At 43.1% G+C, this 20,454-nt stretch overlaps 1 protein-coding gene across 1 annotated transcript in view; it reads right to left on the reverse strand.

The window, feature by feature from the left end:
- Positions 1–636: 636 nt before the first annotated feature.
- LATS2 (large tumor suppressor kinase 2) overlaps positions 637–20,454 on the reverse strand; it is a 70,576-nt gene continuing 50,758 nt past the window's right edge. The window contains exons 3-8 of the mRNA XM_077809295.1: positions 15,923–16,055; positions 9,453–10,978; positions 7,243–7,825; positions 6,075–6,257; positions 4,678–4,784; positions 637–3,290 (exon numbers count right to left, since the gene is read on the reverse strand). Of these exons, the coding sequence (XP_077665421.1) occupies positions 2,796–3,290; positions 4,678–4,784; positions 6,075–6,257; positions 7,243–7,825; positions 9,453–10,978; positions 15,923–16,055 (3,027 nt within the window). The 3' untranslated portion in view covers positions 637–2,795. The remainder of the gene's footprint in view (positions 3,291–4,677; positions 4,785–6,074; positions 6,258–7,242; positions 7,826–9,452; positions 10,979–15,922; positions 16,056–20,454) is intronic.

Raw genomic sequence — 20,454 nt, forward strand, 5'->3', positions numbered from 1 at the left:
CAGCACACTCTCAAACAAGGTAAGTGTTCATCCTGGGAGCCATGGTAGTGACATCAGCTGCCTTCCCTCCTCCTTCCCCTCCCGAATAAAGGACTTTGGACCAGATTATCTCAACTGTGTGAAGCACCGACTGCGTGCAGCTAAAACGATGGCTGCAAAGAACCACTTGTGGCTTCCAATCCAGGGGCCAGTTTTCCATTGGCCTCCTTATTAGTGTCATTGCTGGTGCTGCTCTACACGATGCCAACTGGCTACAACCACAAGGGACTAGCATGCCAGCTGGGGTTCGCCCTAGTGTAGTGGCACCATGCTCAAACTTTTGCCCCCAACACTAAGGATGGAGAAAGATGAAAGACATGGTCATGGTGGCTTTATGCCAGCTAGTGACTCTCCCATGCCAGGGGACTCCTCAGCTAGGGGCTGGGAGTCTACAGAAGAAACTAGCTGTGAGTGTAGAAAATAAACTGGCCAATGTATATAGAAAGAATCTAAACCAAATGTTGGATCCAGGTTTGAAGAAAGCTGAGATTTGGATCTGAATTTTATGCCTCAACTCCACCACTAACATTACAAACCAGCCCTCATAGCACAAACACACAGAAATGATCATTTCAAGAACACACAATGCAGTTTAGATTTTGATTCAAATTTTTTAATAATAAATTGTGCCAGTAGAAGCTTTCAAAAGCAATGATATATCAATAAATAACAGTTAAATTGAGTTCCTGAGAAAGAACCTACCACATGAAAGAATGTCAGATAGATGTAAATAACAAACAAACAAAAAAGCAGTAATACTGAATCTTACATGGACTGTCACAACACAAGCACTGCATACCTCATAGCACTCCTTTCATACAAATGTAAACAAATACACAATCATTTTTGTTTCGTCCAAACTGATGAATTTATATGTGTTGTTGCTTAGATATCTAAACAATGGATAGGATAGGATATGCTAAAAACATTAAGGAATAATATGTGGAGTAATATACGGAAAAATTCTGAAGCTCCAGATTTAAAATAAAATAAAATAAAATAATAATAATAATAATAAAGCAAAGACACACTGAAGGAGTGTTTTCCTCAATGTTGTTATGTCAATCACTTAAATAGGACTATTACACTAATCTGAATTAAGATTTTTTTTTGTTTATCTATTTAGTTATATATAATAAAAGTAAATATGTATGGCTTAATTATCTTTAGTATTCCAATATCACTTTGATAATTCTCACATCTATATATAGAAGAAAAATACATATTTTAACAAAGTTAAGATTTGATATTTCAAAGTATGCCTATCATTTGATAGGAATCAGGGACTGTTGCGTTCCATCACAGCAATATTTCCACTGAAGAGACAACAGGACAGAATAACTTTCTAACAACGCTAACATTTTCAAACCTTAGTGCCTAAGTTATGTTCCCAAATCCTTTTACACCAAAATATAAGTGGCCTGATTTTTTAGAAGTGCTGAGCACCGCCAAACCCCACTGACATCAATGTGAGTTGTAGGTGCTCAGTGGCCTATTATAAAGTGAGTCCATTTTTATTTAGGACCCTAAATATGGATTTAGGCACCTAGCTTTAGGCATTAAGGTTTGAAAATGTGGACCTAAGTATTTTAGCCTGGATACTGTGTGTTATGGACAGTGAGTATTAAATGGTGAATTTTTAACTATTGATCACTGTGCTTTGTGTGCTACATGAACGAGCTAGATTTAGACTGTTGCCACAAGGAAACTGTAAATAATGGTTTGCAATTTACTCTTCTTAGGGAGATGTGTGTGCAGATGATACATGTTTACTAAAATTGACCTATTACTTCAAGACCACAAAAATCACTAATCAGTTATAACTTCGCAATTTGTCCAAAATTAATATTGGATACAATCATAAAAGAGAAAATCATCCACACAATACATTATCAACACAGGTTTAAAATGGTCTAATATTAGACCCTCATTAAAAATGGATTCACAGGACCTGCCTGTGAATGGCAAGAAACGGCCATTTCGTATAGAAAAACACTGCTCATGCAACATTCTTCACACACCAGACACTGAAATCACACCCAAATTGTCACTTACTCACACTTTCTATTACATCCCAACAAGCAGAAAAAAATAAAGCAGCTTTAAGGTCATGTCACAAATTTGAAATGCGGAAAATACAAATTAAACAAAAATCATGGTGTGAATAAAATGGCATCTGTAAATTTAGAAAATTAGAGAGCAGTTTTTCTTTTAGTTTCTTAACATTATTGCACAGAGACCTTTCATCACATGTTCTTCAGCTTTATGCATTTTTCCTAAATGTGAAACAATAAGTGCCATGGATAAAATAAAAAACATAGAAAAGAAGAACAGCAGCATGATTTGTCAAAGTTAATCCCTATAATTTAGTAGGAAAAAAAACTGCTATAAACAAAATAAGTGCTCTTTACTCGTTTAAAAAATAACATTGTTTAAGTCTGTAAATGCTGATCAGAGTAGGGGATGTTGACTTCAAACAAAAATAGGCCTGGCAAGGATAGGCTGCTGGCCTTGCAGATTTTGGTAAAGACCAGAAATTCAAGTGTAATTATCAATGTAGCTATTTACAATGAAACTGACCTGAACTTAGAATGCTCATTTAGGACCTGGTCCTGCAATCTTTTCACTCCCCGACTCACGATGGCCTCAACTGGAGCTATGCCTGAATAAGAACTGCAAGATCAGGTCCTAAATTGTCAGCTAAAGGCCCTCTTCTACTTGTGAATAAGATTATCTGGAGTACTCAGTACAATAATTTACACATATACAGGTTGACAGGCTCCAGTCTGATCCACCACATCTTTGTTTTCTGCATCAGACTTCTCAGACTGGCTAGATTCAATTCCAGAAGGCTTTGGGTATCTAAATGGATATCCATTGTCATCAAAAAACCTTCGGAAAGTAAACTCATAAAAGGCATGCTCTGTGTGTTTACTGTTTGAAGAGGCTAGTGGGTCCCATGTCCTCGTACTGTCCCCACTAGTGTCATTCCAAGGACTTTCTTCTTCAACTGGGTCAAAATTTGAGGTGTCCATTGGATGGCTGATCTTTGGAACATAGGGAGCTGTCTGTCTGCGGATATCAGTGGAGAAGTCTATTGAGTTAAAGAAAGGATGGGCCTTAATATCATCTGCGCCACTTCTTCCAAGTCTATCCTCAGCAGCACAGCAGAGTTTTGTGATCAGATCAGTTGCCTCAGGGCTTAGCTTGATCTGCAAGGGAATGTGCAGCGTGCTCTCCCAGTTTATCACCTGAAGAGGAGAAAGATATTCAACATTGTCTTTTAATCTTTTGAACAAAAGCTCTTCATTTGTCAATGCTGATTGAGCTCAAGGTCAGCTCACACCCACAATTTTTACTTTTGAAAGTCAAGAATCCAGTGGTCTGCTGACTGTTTGCAAATATGCTGCTCACTCTGAGCAGTATAGGACAAATGTTGAAGAATGGACATGAAAACAACAATAAAGATTTGATCCCGTTTCCTATACAAATATTAGAGAACAGCTGCAAAGCTAAAAGGAAAACAGGATTTTAGTTCTGAAATGTACACACTGAATAGCCTTCACAGGCCAGACTGTAGAGGGCATTCTAAGCAGAAAAAGAAGAGAAAATGTAAATTTAACTTGTTTTTAAAAACAGTTATTCCTGCTCTGCCCCTCTTCCCACTCCGTGAAATTGTTTCTGGCTCACTAAAATATTCCCAGAATACAACACATGCAACCTATGGTATCATTGCGGTCACAGAACTGTGTCTTCTGGGAAGTATTTAGTGAACAAGGAAAGACCACTGCATTACAGACAGGAGAAAAAAGAAATGTAAACAGTGTAAGTGCGAATTTGTTCCTTGCTGAACGCCCCCACAGCCGAGTTTGAATGGATACGCAGCACAGACATTTCTAAGCTAAATTCAGTATTCATTTAGTTTTGCAATTTGCCTTTAGGGAGATGGAGGGAGAGATACCTCCTTCTAATAAAAAGAATTGCAACCACTGCTCAACTTTGGAATACTGCAATTGCAAACTGTGAGGTTATAATGAACATATGATTTTCAATAGCAAAATCCATGGTGAACAGTTTAGGAGAAGGTTCTTCTCTTTACGTGTAGAACTTGGAAACAATGTTCCCATGCAGATTACCAGGTTGCTGAATAAAAATCCAGACAGCATTCACCCAAGAGTTGTGTAGTCACAATGTAAAGGAAAGTAAGTATTTGAATTAGGACCTGTCCCATCAAGAGAGAGGAATCCTTCTCCCTCCCCCACTCCATTTTAAAGTGGGAAAAATTTAAGCATTTTAGAAAGGAGTGGCTAAAATGTGATATTCAGCCCCTGGGAGGCTGGAAGGATGATCTTGTGGTTAAGGCACTGGAGTGGTATACAGGGGTTTCATTCCCAGCTCCACAAGTCAGTTACGGCCCGATTGTTTTTTAGTTGCCATTGACTTGGAGGAGATTTGTGATTGCTCAACATCTTTGAAAGTTAGGCCTTTAATCTCTCTTTGCCCTCTCTGTACAATGGGGATAACACTTCCCTATCCCACAGCAGTGGGACGAGGATAAATTAACATCTGTGACGTGCTCAGATACAGGGGAGCCAATAAATAAACATAAGGTCTATTTGGAATTCTGCTTTAACCTACCTTTAGCTGGGTTTCTGTGGGTGTGGGGGCCAGAAAGGGAGGCTGCCCCACTAACATCTCAAAGAGAATCACCCCAACGCTCCACCAGTCACAGAGCTGAGTGTATCCTGAAAGGCAGGCAAAAGACAGTGTCCCACGACCAATAAGAATTTGAGTACAGACATTGTTTCCTCATCCAATTTAAATAATATTGAAAAACACAGCCTATGTTTTCATCTTCTCTCTCACCTTTTCATTCTCCGTAGTATGATTTGTGACCGAAAATTAAGTTACTCAAAATCCATATCCCTCTGTGCCTTCTGCTGGCTGACCCAAATTCTACTCCTGAAAGCAGAGAAATCCTAATCCTGGCAGCTAGAGATCGTTCTCCATATTTTTAGGTGTGACACTGGTGACTGAGGGCTGACAGGGGGCACATAACTGGACAGAGCAAGGATTTTGCATGCATCGTTCTGGCCCTATCCTGCCATGGAGCACATACTGTTCCTCAGAGGAAAAACAGAACACTTGATGACTGATCTACTACCAAGATTATAGAGAGGTGATGCTGAATTTTAAAATACAGCTCAGGGACACAGCAGGGCTCAGGGGATAGGTGAAAGGACACAATCTTTCACTGGATTCCATGCAAACAGGAGCAATTTACATCAGTCATTTCCTGAGACTACACAGTAAGGTACAAGTTTGAGATTTTAAAGTCAACTAGATGAGTTAGTCATTGATTTCAATGGAAGTTTGTGTGGCTAAATCCTCTAGTGCGTGATGTAAAGTCTACTGAAGCTAATGGAAAAGCGCCCATGGACTCCAATGGACATACGATCAGGCCAAGAGTAAACTTGAAAATCTCAGTTCATAACTATTCAATTTAGAGCTCATGTCAGCACTGCATGGGCATCCACAAAGCACTGGTTAAAGTCCCCAAGCCCTGATCTGATGTTCAGTATAAAACGTGAAAGGTTTTTCTTCTTTGGCTGCCCAAAATCCTGGCCAGGAAGAGAGATCCCTAGGACATTATAATTTCCATGCCACAGTCACCAGTCTGAATTAGTCAGCAGATACCCTCTGTTGGCTGCTCATTGCCCTACGTGAATTAGCTAGTGATTTCAGTCCCCTTCCTAGTGCCCAGGTTGGTTATCTGTCTCACAGTATTTATTAGCTGCCTCAGCAGAAAAGCCAAGGACTGAATGGCCTTGGAGGCAGAAGTACCATCTCAACTCTCACGGTGAATAGTACTGAGGCACATTGGTATGGCAAATGAAGAAATCTGTACTGGTCAAACAGGTGACTTAATGTCCAGGGCTGTCAAACTGACACCCTTCCCCAAAATTATATTTACTTAAAAAAAAAAAAAATCAGCATTCATTTAACCGAACGAAAACGAAATAGAGCTCATCTACCTTTGCGAAGCAGTACTTCAGGAGCTATGTAATTAGGGGTCCCAACTAATGAGTGGGCTAAACATCTCTGATGCTGCTTTTTGGCTCTTTGCTCCAAGGTTTTCAACCTATCTCCACATCTACAGTTGGACACATCATCCCAAAGATCACTGGGCTCCATGCTGTCTTGTCTGATATGGCTCCCTTTCAAACAGAAAAAGGAGGAAATAAAAAAAAGTTTATTATTTATAAAACAATTGTCAACGAATGAGAAAACAGATTACTAAATGGCTAGTTGTGCCAACCAGTATTTCCCCCTCTCTCTCGAACAAACAAGAATAGGTTTAATCTGAAAAATTCTCCATTTTTGGCTAATTTTCCATAATGAGCCCCACTTCTCAGTCCCTTACTAGACCTTTCAGAATCACATCTCCAAGTAAAGACCAGAGGGGTGTAATATGATGGGGATATCTGTACAGATTGCCCTATGACTACTGTTCAGGCCCTGTTCATTCCTGATCAATGGCATGCATATGATCACAGGGGCCAGGAATACATCAGATGAGTTTCTTTTATGATTAGCTCCTTTTGCCACCAGTAGGGATCCCGCTCCTGAAGCCAGCGAGAACTGGCAATCTATTGCTATCACAGCAGTTTAAGATACTGATGGGGACTTAAACTAGCAGTAGCTGAAAGCATCTGACACACCAAGGGTATGTCTTCTCACAGCAAAAAAACCAACGTAACGGTGGCAGCAAGTCTCAGAATCCTGGTCTACAGATTTGAGCTTGTAGGGCTTGTGCTACGGCACTAAAAATAGTAGTTTAGACATGCGGGCTTGGGCTGGAGCTTAGACTGTGAAGCCCACCTTGTCCCCAGGCTTTAGAGCCCAAGTCTGAATGATTAATGGCTGATTTTAGCACCGTGGTGTGAGCCTGAGCCTGAACATCAGGGTTCTGAAACTTGCTGCCATGGGGTTTTTTTTTTTTTTTGCTGTGTAGACATATCCTTAAATACAGCAAATTTAGCATGAGAGTCACCAAGCCACTGGCTTAGGCCTCTTCACCTTTATCATGTATAAAATGTTCAGTATACTCTAAGCTAGCACATTTGCAGAGAGACCACCACTATTTATTTCAAGGTGAAATAATACAACACGCATCACAAATAGTACACATAAGAACACTACCTTTCTGATAGTATTTTGAATTGTGAGTCCATCTGAATCCAGTACACAGCCCAAAATCAGTCAGTTTGATATGCCCATCAAGGTCTATCAAAATGTTGTCAGGCTTGATATCTCTATGGATAAATCCCATTTTGTGTACGCTCTCTATGGCCAAAGTGAGCTCTGCAATATAAAAACGAGCTAGATGTTCTGGAAAGACCTCCATCCGTATCAGCAAACTCATCATGTCCCCACCAGGGATGTAGTCCATCACAAAGTACAAATTTTCTTTATCTTGGAAAGAGTAATAGAGTTTTACCACCCATTCATTGTCTGCCTCAGCAAGTATATCCCTTTCTGCTTTGACGTGAGCCACCTGGTTACGATTCAGTACATCCTTCTTTCTCAGGGTTTTCATGGCATAGAGGGCATGGGTATCCACTTTGCAGGAAAGGCACACTTCCCCAAAAGCACCAATACCTAGGGTCTTGATTTTTACAAACATAGATTTGTCCATTTTGGCCCTCTTCAGTCTGTTGTAGTTGGACTCCTTTTGGTAGAGAATTTTCCTCATTTGCTCTTGCTCTGCTTCACAAAGGCCAGCCTTTATAAGGAAAAAACAAATCAGAACAGCCAGTATAATTACATTTACAGCCAGAGACTAATCAAACTAGCATTCTGAAAGCATGTGGTTAGGAGAAATTAACCATGAACTAGAAGAGACACATATGAATTTGTTTGCTCTCTGTAGATATATTTTTGAAACTCTTGCAATTTCACTGCATCCTGGCCTATCACCTCTATTTTCTGTAAATCTTTGACCACTGCACTGAATCCAGCATTTCCAGAATGACTCACAGGAGGAGTTTATTTTAACAAGACAAGTCTGACCAGGAGATTGTGACTGTTTCTTTCAGACATGGACCTTGCTACTGTGATCCATGCCTTTGTCATCTTGAGACTGTATTACTACTATTCATGCCACATGGAATTACACCTTCAATCTACCCAGAAACTTAAGCTGGTGTAAGATACAGCAGTCCACTTATTAAGTGGTGCTTCACGGTGGTAACAAATGTTACCAGCACTCTTATCTGCAAAAGATTTCGGTGGGTTTCTGGGTGGAATTTAAGGTGTTGGTTCCGACCTAGAATTCTAAATGGGCTGGGACCTGCCTGCTGAAGAGGATACCTTTCTCCCTGTGCCATGTTGCCACAGATGTGATCAGCAGAGGCCCTGGAGCTTGATTCCTTTATTATATAAGGGAGGGAGCTGCTGGCACAGCATTCTCTATAAAGGTCCCTTTCTTTTGGAATGCTCTGCCCCCACGGTCCTGAATTCATTGGCTTTCTGGGCACTGTTTAAAAACCCATCTGTTTAAGCAGGCATTGACTGAAGGCTGAGCCAATTGAGAGTGGGATTTCTGTCTGATGGGAAAGTGCAATGTGGGGGCGCTAAGCTGTAGTGTTCAGAACAATGGAGGTCAAGTGTGCCATAGGGTGGGAGGAAAGGGTGTTGCTGCGGCTTTGGTTGATATTTATTTTGCATCTTGCTTGCCCTGGTGCTTTTAAAACATATGTCAAAGGCTTGCAAAGCTTTGATTTGGAGTCTGTATAAAAGTGAAATTTACAAATAAATAAAAAGAATAGAAGGGGAGATTAAGGGAAACCTGAAGGACAGGTAGGATGAATTGCCAGATTCAAGCCAAAAGAAAGCCTAGTAATAACATTTTAAAAAGTGAGCAGAGGTACATACAGATGTGAAATACAAAGGGAGCATCTACTATTTTCACGTGAAATGATTCTTGCTGTTTTAGAGATTCCTGGGAGTGTACACACTGCTGGTGGTTCAATCTAGGGGGAAAACTTTCTTCCTGAAAGTGATTTATATTTTAAAAGTTTAAGCGAGCAGTTCATCTGTTCCTTAATGCAAGGAGAGCATGCGTTTGCATGTGTGTGTAGGAAGGGGAGGAATACTTCCACAGTTTTTATATAAACACAATTATATCCCCCCCCCCACCCCCCATGGGTGCCTTAAATAGGCTTCTAAATACACAGACTCCTAAATAAAAGTGGCCTGGACTTAAGAGACGCTGATCACCTGGAGCTCCCATGGGATCCTAACTTTAGGCACCTTGGTTTGAACATTTTATTCTTTTTGGTTGATTAATGTTACTTCTATACCAATCTGACCATGATTTGCTTGTATTAAAACAAAAGAAAAAGCATTACTTTGGCCATTTCTTGCTCTAGCTGTAACCTTCTGTTGATTTTTTGCTGGTAGGTCTTTAGGACATTCTCCACATGTTGTTCCATGTAGAACTTGAAGGCAAATGGTGAGTAACTCTTAATTCGGGATTCTCTTTTTTCCTCATCTTTACTGTTTTTTCGCACTGGCACAGGAGATGTCTGGATCTGCTTTTTATCCTTGCTTGTTTTTTCCACTTTAGCATTTTTGCTGCTTTTGTCATTCCTTTCGCTATTTTCCTCAGCTTTATTGCACGTTGAATTGGGGACTCCCCGGAGAGTCTGTTCTACACCCAGGCACAAACAGTTTATATCAAATTGCTCAGAGCTACCGGGAAGTAACAGATGCTTAGGATATGGTGGTGGAGGACACCTGGGCTCCTGATTACTGTAATCAACATCTAGTTGGTAGGCGTTCGCTCCTCCAACAGGAAGCGGGTGCTGTTCAATGATCTCTAGGCCATCCACAGGTGGGGCTTGTGCAGGTAGCCAGCCAGGGTGGGAAGGCCCCACAGCTGTTTGAGGCTCAGGTCTCATCACTCTCATGCTCTTCACTGGTTGGAGAATATGAGCAGATGTGACTGCTGTGATGGTATTTGGAGATGTAATTGAAGGATCAGGTTTTCCTGGAGGAACCTGTCTTATAGATGGCACTTGCTGCTGCTGGTGGTTGTTAAAGGAGTTAGTTCTGCTTGGCACTGAGGCGTCTGGTCTGAAGGATACATGTTGCCGTGGGGATGTTTCTATCCCTGGGTTTTGTAAAGAATCACGGTGTGATGGTGCTGCCGTTTGCCACTGCTGAACTTGAGGATTATTCATGTCATACAGGTCCATGTTCAAGCTATTTCTAGATGGAGCTATTAGATTCTGTGGTGGGCTGTCTGAAAAGTCATTAGCAAATGCTGGACCTCTGGCTATCACGTGCATCTGGTGAGAGGAAGGGCTTGTTTGTTTGTGATGCGTATGTATGTACAGACTGGCTGGTGCCTGCTGAAATGCATGACCAGAGTTATTTTGAACAGTCCCTTTATTTGGAAGATTTGCATATCCTCCCTCCTGCTGCATTTTATTTTGGAAAGATGGACTCCGCTGAACACCATACCCCATAGGTTCCCCCTGCACCAGCATATGCTGCCTGCTGTAATGTGGGCTGTTTGAGCCATGAGTGGCCTGCAGCTGTAAAGCTTGGCTACTGTGATTAGTCACTGGGTAATTAATCACAGGAGAGTCCATATTTGCAGAATATGTTTTTTGTTGATGGTTCCCAGGTGTGCTATGAGAGCCTACTCCTGAAGGTCTTTGTACTGGAGCATTCATGGCCGCAGACTGTGAAGCAGAGAGTAAATAGTCCATGTATGTCCTGGGAACATCACTAAGCATATTTGCACCTTCTGCTCCAAAGCTTGTCCCTTCATAGGCTGTATTACTGATCTGATGATAGGACGGAAAAGATTCATTTGATCCTTCAAAGCTTGGCCTGCGGGCTATGTTATTTGGCACAATACCCTTTCCTTTATAAAAAGACAAAAGAATGTTAGGAAACAATTCATCTGAACAAATTATATTACATAATCCATTCATCTCTACACAAACGAATATTTCTGTATTGCACCTGTGTTACCAAAATCATACCAAACTAGATTAAGCTCTCTGACCATTTGAAGTACTAAGTATTCTTATTATTAATAAACTGCAGTTCTATAGCACTTCTCACTACATGAATCACCAGTAGTTTTACCAAATCATGAAAATAGAAGTTCAGATATTTTAGTTATGAAATCATCAGCTTGGATTTAAAAGCTGAAACAGTATCAGAGTCATGAATCACAAAGAGCTGGGAGCAGCCGATCTGAGGTCCGGAGAACTTGAAATGCTGCTGTCTAGGGGTGCTGCACCAATGGGAGAAGAGAATACTAACAGGCGAGCAGAACGTCAAACATTACTACCATCACTTATCTGTATTACAACATGGTCCAAATTATGCTAGGTGCAACACACATGAATGCATGTGTATATATGTACATCTACATGCATATAACATATATGAAGAAGCAACTCCTACCCCACAGCGCTTACATTCAAAACAGCGCACTACCTAATAAAACTGGCCAACATTTCATTATTTTATAAAATTAAGTCTCCTATTATGTGCAGCTGGGTTGGGTATATTTTGTGTGTGTATGTGTGCGCTAGTTATTACTCCTGAGAGCGTTCTGCACCAAAAAATTAAAAATTCTCCAAACAATATTTTAAAATTCTGCAAATTTCATTTGTCAAATAAATGTGAAGGCTCCAGCATGGCATTGGGGAGCACAGGCCACTGGCTGCACAGAGGTAGGAAATCACCCTGCGGCCTCCCCACCCTTCACCCCGGTACACGGACTCAGCAACGAGGCTGCACCCAACGCTGACACAATGCAAGGACAGGACCTGTCCCAGAAACACCCCGGGACCCTGTCCCTCTGTGCCAGGTGCACCAGGTGTGGGCAGGCAGGCTCAGCAAGGCAGGATCCAAATGTGGAGGAGCTTACTGTGGGGGGATCCAGGTGTGGGTTAAGAGGGTTCTGTGTTGGGCAATCTGGGTGTTGGCAGCTCAGTGAGGGATCCAAGTGCAAGGGGGATCTGGATGGATAGGGGCTTATTGGGGGGTTCTGTGTGCAACGGTAATGGGACTCTGCAGGGGGGGTCCAGGTGAAGGTGGTTGAGGCTCAGCTGGGGGGTGGGGGAGGACTGGGTGTGCAGGGGAGAGGGACTCAGTGGGGTGGGGATCCAGGTGCAGCTGGTTGGGGCTCGGTAGGGTGGGGATCCAGGTGTGGGTGGATCATCGGGGTGGTCCAGGTGCGAGGGGAGTGGGGCTTGTCACGGAGGGTTCTGGGTGTGGGGGGGGTGAGGCTTGGTGGGAGGGTCTGGGTATGAGGGGGTCTGGATGCACGGGGGTTGGGTGGATGGGAGAGCAGCCCCCTGTACAGTGATCTCTCCCACTGCAGCTGAGGAGCAATGGGTAAAGGAAGTGTGGGGAAGGGGATGGCAGAGTTTACGGAGCTTCCTACAGCTAGGGGAGAAATCTGGAGGTGGGTCTGACATGGCCCTGGATGCCGTGCTGACCCCAGCGCAGGGTAGGAGCCACCAGCTGGGTCTTCCCCAGTTCCATCCCCTGCCCCACAGTGATTTACCTCTCTGCTGGCTGCCCTGGGCACCCGAAACGTACTGCTGGGGAGGGCTGCATGACCGCTCTCGTGGCTTCCCTGTCAGAAAGTCATTTCTCTGAAGGGAAGCAAAGAAATCTGCGGGGGACATAACTTGTGCATATGCGCAGTGGCACAGAATTCCCCCAGGAGTAAACAAGTATCCCTTGGAGAAGATGCACAGGGATACATATGGATGTGGGAGCAGTAATCCCCCAGGTAGAAGTGGGGTCATGCTGGTGCAGCACAGCCAGAAGAGTGGCTGGCACTGGCCTGGAAGGGGATGTGGCTTGTGCGGCATTGATGCAGTAAATCCACTCAGCATCTCTGCTGGCACAGCACACAGGGAGCACTGGCTGCAAACTGAAGCTGCTTCCCCCTCAGGAACCCTGAAGAAAAGCAACAGGGTGAACATTACTGTCCTCCTTTGGAGATGTGCCTGGGAACTTGCCGGTAAAGAGATGTAATTTACATTTCCTGGGACAGTGAAGCTGATCAGTTTGAGGAGTGTTTGGGTCTGTGGAGGTACTAACTACGTGACTCACCAGAAATTATTTTTGCCCACATCCTCCTATCTAGCATGGCAAAATTTGGGTCTGCATATCTTTCATCTGGAAGGGTTTACGTCTTAGTGTATTTTGTAGTGTCTGCTAACTACGGCCATAGAGAACACTGATTCTTTCAGTCTCATCCACAGCTGATGTCAGATAGGCTCCATTTGGCTCTCAGCTGAATGCTAAAAATGTGCTATCAATTTTAATATTAAAAAGTTAAAACCATATGAAGAAAGGAAAAGGATTTGAAAACGTACATGCCATAGACCGTAACTGGGAATCTCTGAAGCAAGTGTTTAAACGCTCACACTGGGAATCTAAACGCTTCCAGCAAAGCTTGTATGCCATCTAATCAATTGCAGGAGGCCTACACAACCTAGCATAAGCACTCTAATACGAAACAGATCAAAATGTTTTTCTGGCATGTCAGACAGACACACGCCAATCACAAGCCACCTGAGTTTGGCTTTTTTGAGGATAACAGAGTGAAGGCTTCAACAGAACTTAAAAGAAAAGGACTTTAAATAGTTGCAGTAGTGATTTGATCCTGAAATCTCCACAGTCTGGCATTCTGTTTAAATGAGACCAGGATGTGATCAGGAAGTAAAAGCAAAAGAAAATGAAAAACAGCTGGGTAACTAGAACCTTTAGGCAGGAAAGATTGCAAGAACAGGGTTTCGAAAATATGAACTGACCTACCAAAAGGAATATGTGCGTTCAGGGGATAAGGATTTTAATATATTTGAAAGAAAAAACCCACCACCCTACACATAAGGCAAAACATGGTTATTAAATAATTCTGTCAATATTATTTTAAATTCTTCCTAATGCTTATCTGAGGCCCTGTCTACACATGCCTTATGCCCAAGTCCAAAAAAGGAGAGAGGAACCCTGGCAATTACCATTCCGTTTGCCAGATTATTATCTCCCATACAAAACACCTGGAAGGGGGCCTGGAATACAAAATCTCTGCAAGTACCCTGTATCCCCCTCACTCCCATACATTGTCCCACTGGAAGTGCAGGATTTATAGAAATCAGCAAGGCCCATCCCCACACATGGCAGAACCCAGAGCCATATATCATCACACAAGAAGCTCCTCCTTACCCCACTTCCTCATAGCGGCTACCAGGGACAGCACTCTATCACCCGCAACAGGAGAAATGGTTTTGTCCCCAGCTCTTCCAAGTAACTTCCAAGGGTCTTTCCCTTCCCCGCAGCTTTCCCTCTTCCCAGCCACTCCTCATTAGACTTGCCCAGCCTTAACACCCTCCCCAGCACAGACCCTGGACTGCAGAGTGCCCTTACTGGGATCTGGAGTGGGGAGGGATGGTGAGTGAAGTTATTGCATTAAGCTAAATCAGTTTAAGTGCTACACTAGGGGGTTGTGCCACTGTAACAAAACTGATTTTAACTTGATTTTGTTAATTAGTTAGGTACAAGTTTTCCAATACAGACAAGACCTTAGAACGTTATACGTTACCCACGACATTCTGGCCAGAGGAGAGGCCAACCCAAGGTTATTGCTAAGCACAACCCACTTCTCTTCCCCCATCCTGGTAATGACAATGCTATCTGATCCCATAGATCGAGCTACTTAGATCAGTGGTTCTCAACCTTTCCAGACTCCTGTACCCCTGTCAGGAGTCGGATTTGTCTTGCGTATCTCCAAGTTTCACCTCACTTTAAAAACTACTTGCTTACAAAATCAGACATAAAAATACAAAAGTGTCACAGCACACTATTACTGGACAATTGCTTACTTTTCATTTTGTCTGTATGAAATGTTAGTTTGTACTAACTTTGCTAGTGCTTTTTATGTAGTCTGTTGTAAAACTAGGCAACTATCTAGATCAGTTGATGTACCCCCCAGGGCTACATGTACCCCTGGTTGAGAACCACTCGGCAGAGTTTTACCGGCATAGCTATGTTGGTCAGCAATGTGAAAAAAATCACCCCTGCAGCAGACACGTAATTATGTTGGCAAACCCCTGGTGTAGACACACCTGTGCCACCAGAAGAGTGCTTTGGTAGGCATAGCTAATGTCATTCAGGGAGCCTCCCTTCTGGTGGCACAGGTGTGTCTACACCAGGTGTTTGCCAACATAACTACGTGTCTGCTGCAGAGGTGATTTTTTTTCACACTGCTAGCCAACACAGCTATGTCGGTAAAACTCTGTCAAGCAGAGTAAGCCTAGGAGTAGGAGGTGATTTTACCTCTGTAAATTAGGCATGAATTTTTAACAGTGAGAGTGATTAATCACTGGAATAAACTACCAAGGGAGTCAAACAAGTTACTGTGCTCAATACAGGGATATCTGGGTGAACGTTAATGGCCTGTGACATACAGGAGGTCTGAGCAGATGATCTAATGGTCCCTTCATGGATTCAACAGAATTGAAGGCCAGAAGTTGCTGGGAATTTCCAGTCTGCAAGACCAGACTCCTGTTGAATCTAGGGACCTTGCCACAGAAAGTATGTCCAGTTTGCTGTGGCGCATGCAGGGCCTCGCCCTCTTTCGCCTTAAAGTGGACTCTCAGAACAGGGTTGAGGCACACTGGCAGGACTGAGTGGAGAAGCTGGTATTGTTGTTCCTATGAACAGAAAACTCCTGCCCACTACAGTCAATTCAGCTCTTTTCACCCACTACAAATTCAATTGAAAAATAAATACATTGCAAGAAAGAGGGGTATAATTTAAAGGAAACTTTTCTTACCTGGCGAGGTCTGTTTAATCACACGTACTATCTGTTCATTTCTAGGATCCAGATAGCCCATCTTACTAATGTACTCCAAAGCTGCTTCAATGCTTCTGCTGCCTGTCTGCTTCAGAGCTCGTACAGCCATCTCCTAAATAAAATTAAAAGCAGAGTAAGAGGTAAAGCATACAGTCAGACAAAAATCAAGAATGATCTCTTAGTTTAGGGATCAACAGGACTTTTTATATTTAAAACAATATATGATACAATTCATACCAAATCAGGCTGATTACAACCAACTGGACTTGTATGTTTTCAAAATATTTGTGAGAGTTAAGTGACTTTTGTTTTGTTTTTTTAAATACTCAAACTCTGACAAGGTATTGGATACTCCACTTCCAGAATGGACTGCATTTTTCTGTGGTATGCCAAATGACAGCTAAAAATTCTGGTAGCTACAGGTCTTTAATATTATTTTCTCATTTGCTATAGTTCTACATTAGTGTAAATTTTAAAAAGGTAATTCAAATGTTGCTGCTATTCAAAACAAACTTGTATAAACAACACAGGAAACAAGAATCATACGCATATCTTAGGAAAATTCAAGTAAAACTCATCAGACATGTTGGCACAGGTACTGTTTCAATGGCAAACCCTGCTAAAAAGCCTGGAGGTTCATTTAGGATAAACATTGTCCATCCACCATATCCTGTAAGTTCACCCTCCCCCCCAGTGTCTCTTCTCCCTCCCCACCGTCCCCCAAGACAACAAGTTAGCTCTCTTTAGAACAGGGGTTCTCAGGACAAATATTTTGGTGGCCTCAGAGTGCGGCCACCAACTCTTGCTGGTGGTCACTCACACTTTTTCCTAAAATACTTGATTAGCTTTAGGAAAAACAAATACATATGCACGAATCATAGTAATTTATTGCTAGCTAGTAAATCTGCTGTGAAAAATGATATTTGTTAAAATTACTTTTCACAGAAGACTTACTAGCTAGCAGAAAACAAACATACAAGTATCACTTTTCACAGCAGACTTACTCAGTCCTGGCAAGCCTGGGGACAAATTAAGAACTGAATGGGGGATCGGGGTAGGCAGCAGGGGCCAGGAGTGATGGGGTTGGGGGGGTGGGAGGGGCTGGAGGAGACAGTGAGGGGCCAGAGCCTGAAGCCCCGTGACTGGGTGTTGGGGATGGAGCCCAAAGCTGCACAGCCAGAGCCTGAAGCCCTGTGGCTGGAACCTGCCACCCCAGGGGTGAGGCCCAAAGCCTGAGCGCAACCTCCTCTGGGAAGGTGGGGAACTCACCGGCTGCCTGCTCCTCCAGCATTGTGCCCCAGCTGTCTCCAGAGCGGGGACAGGGTCCAACCCCTGCTTGCAGCCCCAGCAGCCAACACCAAGGCAGTGCATCCACGAACAACAAGGAAGGGGAGGGGCCGCTGCTTTGCCACCAGCCCTCCCCATCACAGCCTAGGAGGCTGTGGCCACAAGAAAAGCTGCCTACCTTGGAGGACTGCTATACATTTGCTGTAGCCAAGAGAGCTAGTGTCTGAAGCAAGCAACTGGGAGCTGGAGTTTAATACTATAGGTACTTTGACAAACTCAGGATTCCTGGGTTTTAATCTCAACTCTGCACCTAATTTGGTGCAAATCTACACTTAAAATGCTGCATCAGCGCAGCTGCACGGATGCAGTTGCACTGCTGTAGCACTAAAGAAGCGCTAAAATGACAGGAGAGAACTCTCCTGTTGGCGTAGTTAATCCGCCTCCTCAAGTGGCGGTAGCTATGTCAGTGGGAGAAGCTCTCCCGCCAACATAGCGCTGTCTACATGGCAGATGGGGGGTGTCAATATAACTAATTGGTTCTCGGCCAATGGGAGCTGCAGAGCCAGCACTAGGGTCGGGGCAGCATGCGGAGCCCCCTGGCTGCCCCTACGCACAGGAGCCAGAGAGGGGACATGCCGCTGCTTCCAGGAACTGCGCGGAGCCATAGCATATGCAGAGCAGGCAAGCCTTCGACCCCGCTCCCCGGCTGGAGCTCTGGAGCAGAGCAAGCCCCAGACCCCGCTCCTCAGCGGGCGTTTGAGGACCGGATTGAAAGGTCTGGTGGGTCAGACACAGTCCGCGGGCCGTAGTTTGCCCACCCCTCATCTATCACGTTGATTCATGAAAGTATAGCATGTCTATGCAAACAGAGACCACATCTCAGGGACTTGCAGCACAGTTAATAAGGCTCAACTCTTTTTTGTGGGAGTGATAGATTACATGCTACCATAGAGTAGAGAGGTTCTCGGAAAACAATAGAACAGTTCTTGGAGCTAAACTGATTTACAACTCCTGAGGATCTACTCCTCCTTTTAAAATCAAAATAACCACTGAGTTATATGGTCCTCAGACAAGTATTTTTATAAACAGAAAAGGCAGAAATGAGGCAAAAAAAATCTGCTTGGTGCAGTAACCAATGGTGATTTCAGGGCCAAAACATTCTTTTAGATGGAGGAATCAATCCGGCTCCCACCGAGGCCAACAAAAAGATTCCCACTGAGTGCAATGGGAGTTGGATCAGGCCCTTAGCTGCTGATTATTTTCTTTTCACTGAGCCAAATACTTTAAGTTGCATTATGGTTTGAGAACTCTAGCTGATTATTGTGTTTTAAGCTAACGTTACAGCCAGCGGCCAGACTTTAATAAGAAACACAAGCTAGGGGCAGTGTGCACAGAAATCACAAGGGGACAGATCAGTCCCAGCTGCACATCATTCTCTACATTCTATGTGTTCTCTTTTGAGAATTCAAACATTCTCAGTGCAGCGTTTCCATGCACCTTTTCGTTAGCATTGGCTGTGGCTGCAAAAAGAAAACAAGGCGAAAAAAACTGATTTAAAAAATATTGTTACCTGTTAAAACATTGAGCAAGGAGATTTAAGTGGTCAGCTACATACCTGTGACATTCAATGTTTCTAATGTAAAAGCTATGGTATTTAAGCAGCCACCAGGTCAGCATTTTATGTAAAGTATGGACTCAATATGAGGGGGTGGGGAAGTTGTCTTCCATATTTGGTGGTGTACAGAGAGGAATAGGTGTTTGTGTGCTTTCCAGCCCCCACAGCTACAAGCAGTGACAGTGGATTGCATAACCAGACAATGGTAATCACCAGATCCAGGATTGCTGGAACAATTTGTATAGTGTGACTGCTGAGAGCCATTGAACCAAACTATAAACCCTATATATAATGGAAACCACTTCAAGCCAGGGAGAGCGTCAGCACCCCTAGTTCCATCCCTACACCACGACCACAAGCCCCGAGCTGGTAGATAGTTGCTCTACACTAAGCAGCAAGACTTTGCCACAAGGAAAGCCACCTCTAAGCGCTGATGCCCAACAGGGAATATCTGTGTCTGACAGTAAACAGATAATTGGATATGTAAGTGTACAGACTTAATCTTAGTGTGTGCAGTGAAGGCTTTCCCCATTTTAGCCTCCTGCCTGGCTGGAGGCCAACATCATTGGCAGAGCCTAGCGTTCTTGCTGTACTACAGGGTTGTCCAGCAACATTCTTCATTCAAAAAGCTCAGAGTCATCAAAACATATTTATCATTGAATTGAAGATTGCTCAAGAGGTAAGTAATACTTTTTCTGAGAACATTGCGTCTGAAGGAGACAATAGGTCCTCCAAGATTTGGAAAGGATAATTAATTGCTAACAACAACAAAATTAATTACTTGAATCACCTTTCACGTATAAGGATGGGTGACAGATGCAGGAAACTGATACAAATGCCCCAAGAAAAGGAGATCAAGATTGTGCCAGAACAGATGATCGAGACATGAGAATTAGCCTTTCAGGCCTAGCCCACATTTTATATATATAAGCCTGGGGACTAATAAGCTTTAAAGAATGAACAAAGACAGGCTATTGCCAAGAAACAACTAGAATTTAGACCACTCTTCAAGGCTCTAGTAAATGCCTAATCAAGAAGATAAAAGTCGTGGAATCGACATGTTGTTTGCTGCCAAAATGTTCACTCTGCTTGTGTGTTATAGCCCCTCCCTCACCCTGTGCTTGTGTTGTCTATTTAGATGGTAAGCTCTTTGGGGTGGGAGAGTCGACTACTACCCCGTGTTTGTAGGGTGTTTGGCACAATGGGCCCCATTCCTGGATGGGCATTAGGTACTACTGTAATAAACATGATTATGATCAGTATGTTGGGTACAGTGACAAGGGGTCAAGCTGTTTGAGAGGATGAAGCACTGGTTTGGATAGCAAAAACAGACATTGTACATTTCATAATAAGATGATCAGTGCTCAGAAATTCATGTCAGAAATGGCTTTACTCAATATTCAAAATAATGACCTGAAAAAGAAATAATTTTCTTTTGTCTGGAACATTGAAGGGATTAAATTGAGGTGGGAAGGAGAAGTTGGGGTGGGGAAGGATGGGACAGGAGACAGACAGACAGACAAATTACTAAAAGGATTTCCTCCCTGGTTTCTTACAGCAAGGTTGCAATAGCATCATTCAGGATGAACAGTACTACCCGTGGAGTGCT

The sequence above is a fragment of the Eretmochelys imbricata genome, chromosome 1 (assembly GCF_965152235.1).
Source record: "Eretmochelys imbricata isolate rEreImb1 chromosome 1, rEreImb1.hap1, whole genome shotgun sequence".
NCBI classification, from domain to species: domain Eukaryota; kingdom Metazoa; phylum Chordata; order Testudines; family Cheloniidae; genus Eretmochelys; species Eretmochelys imbricata.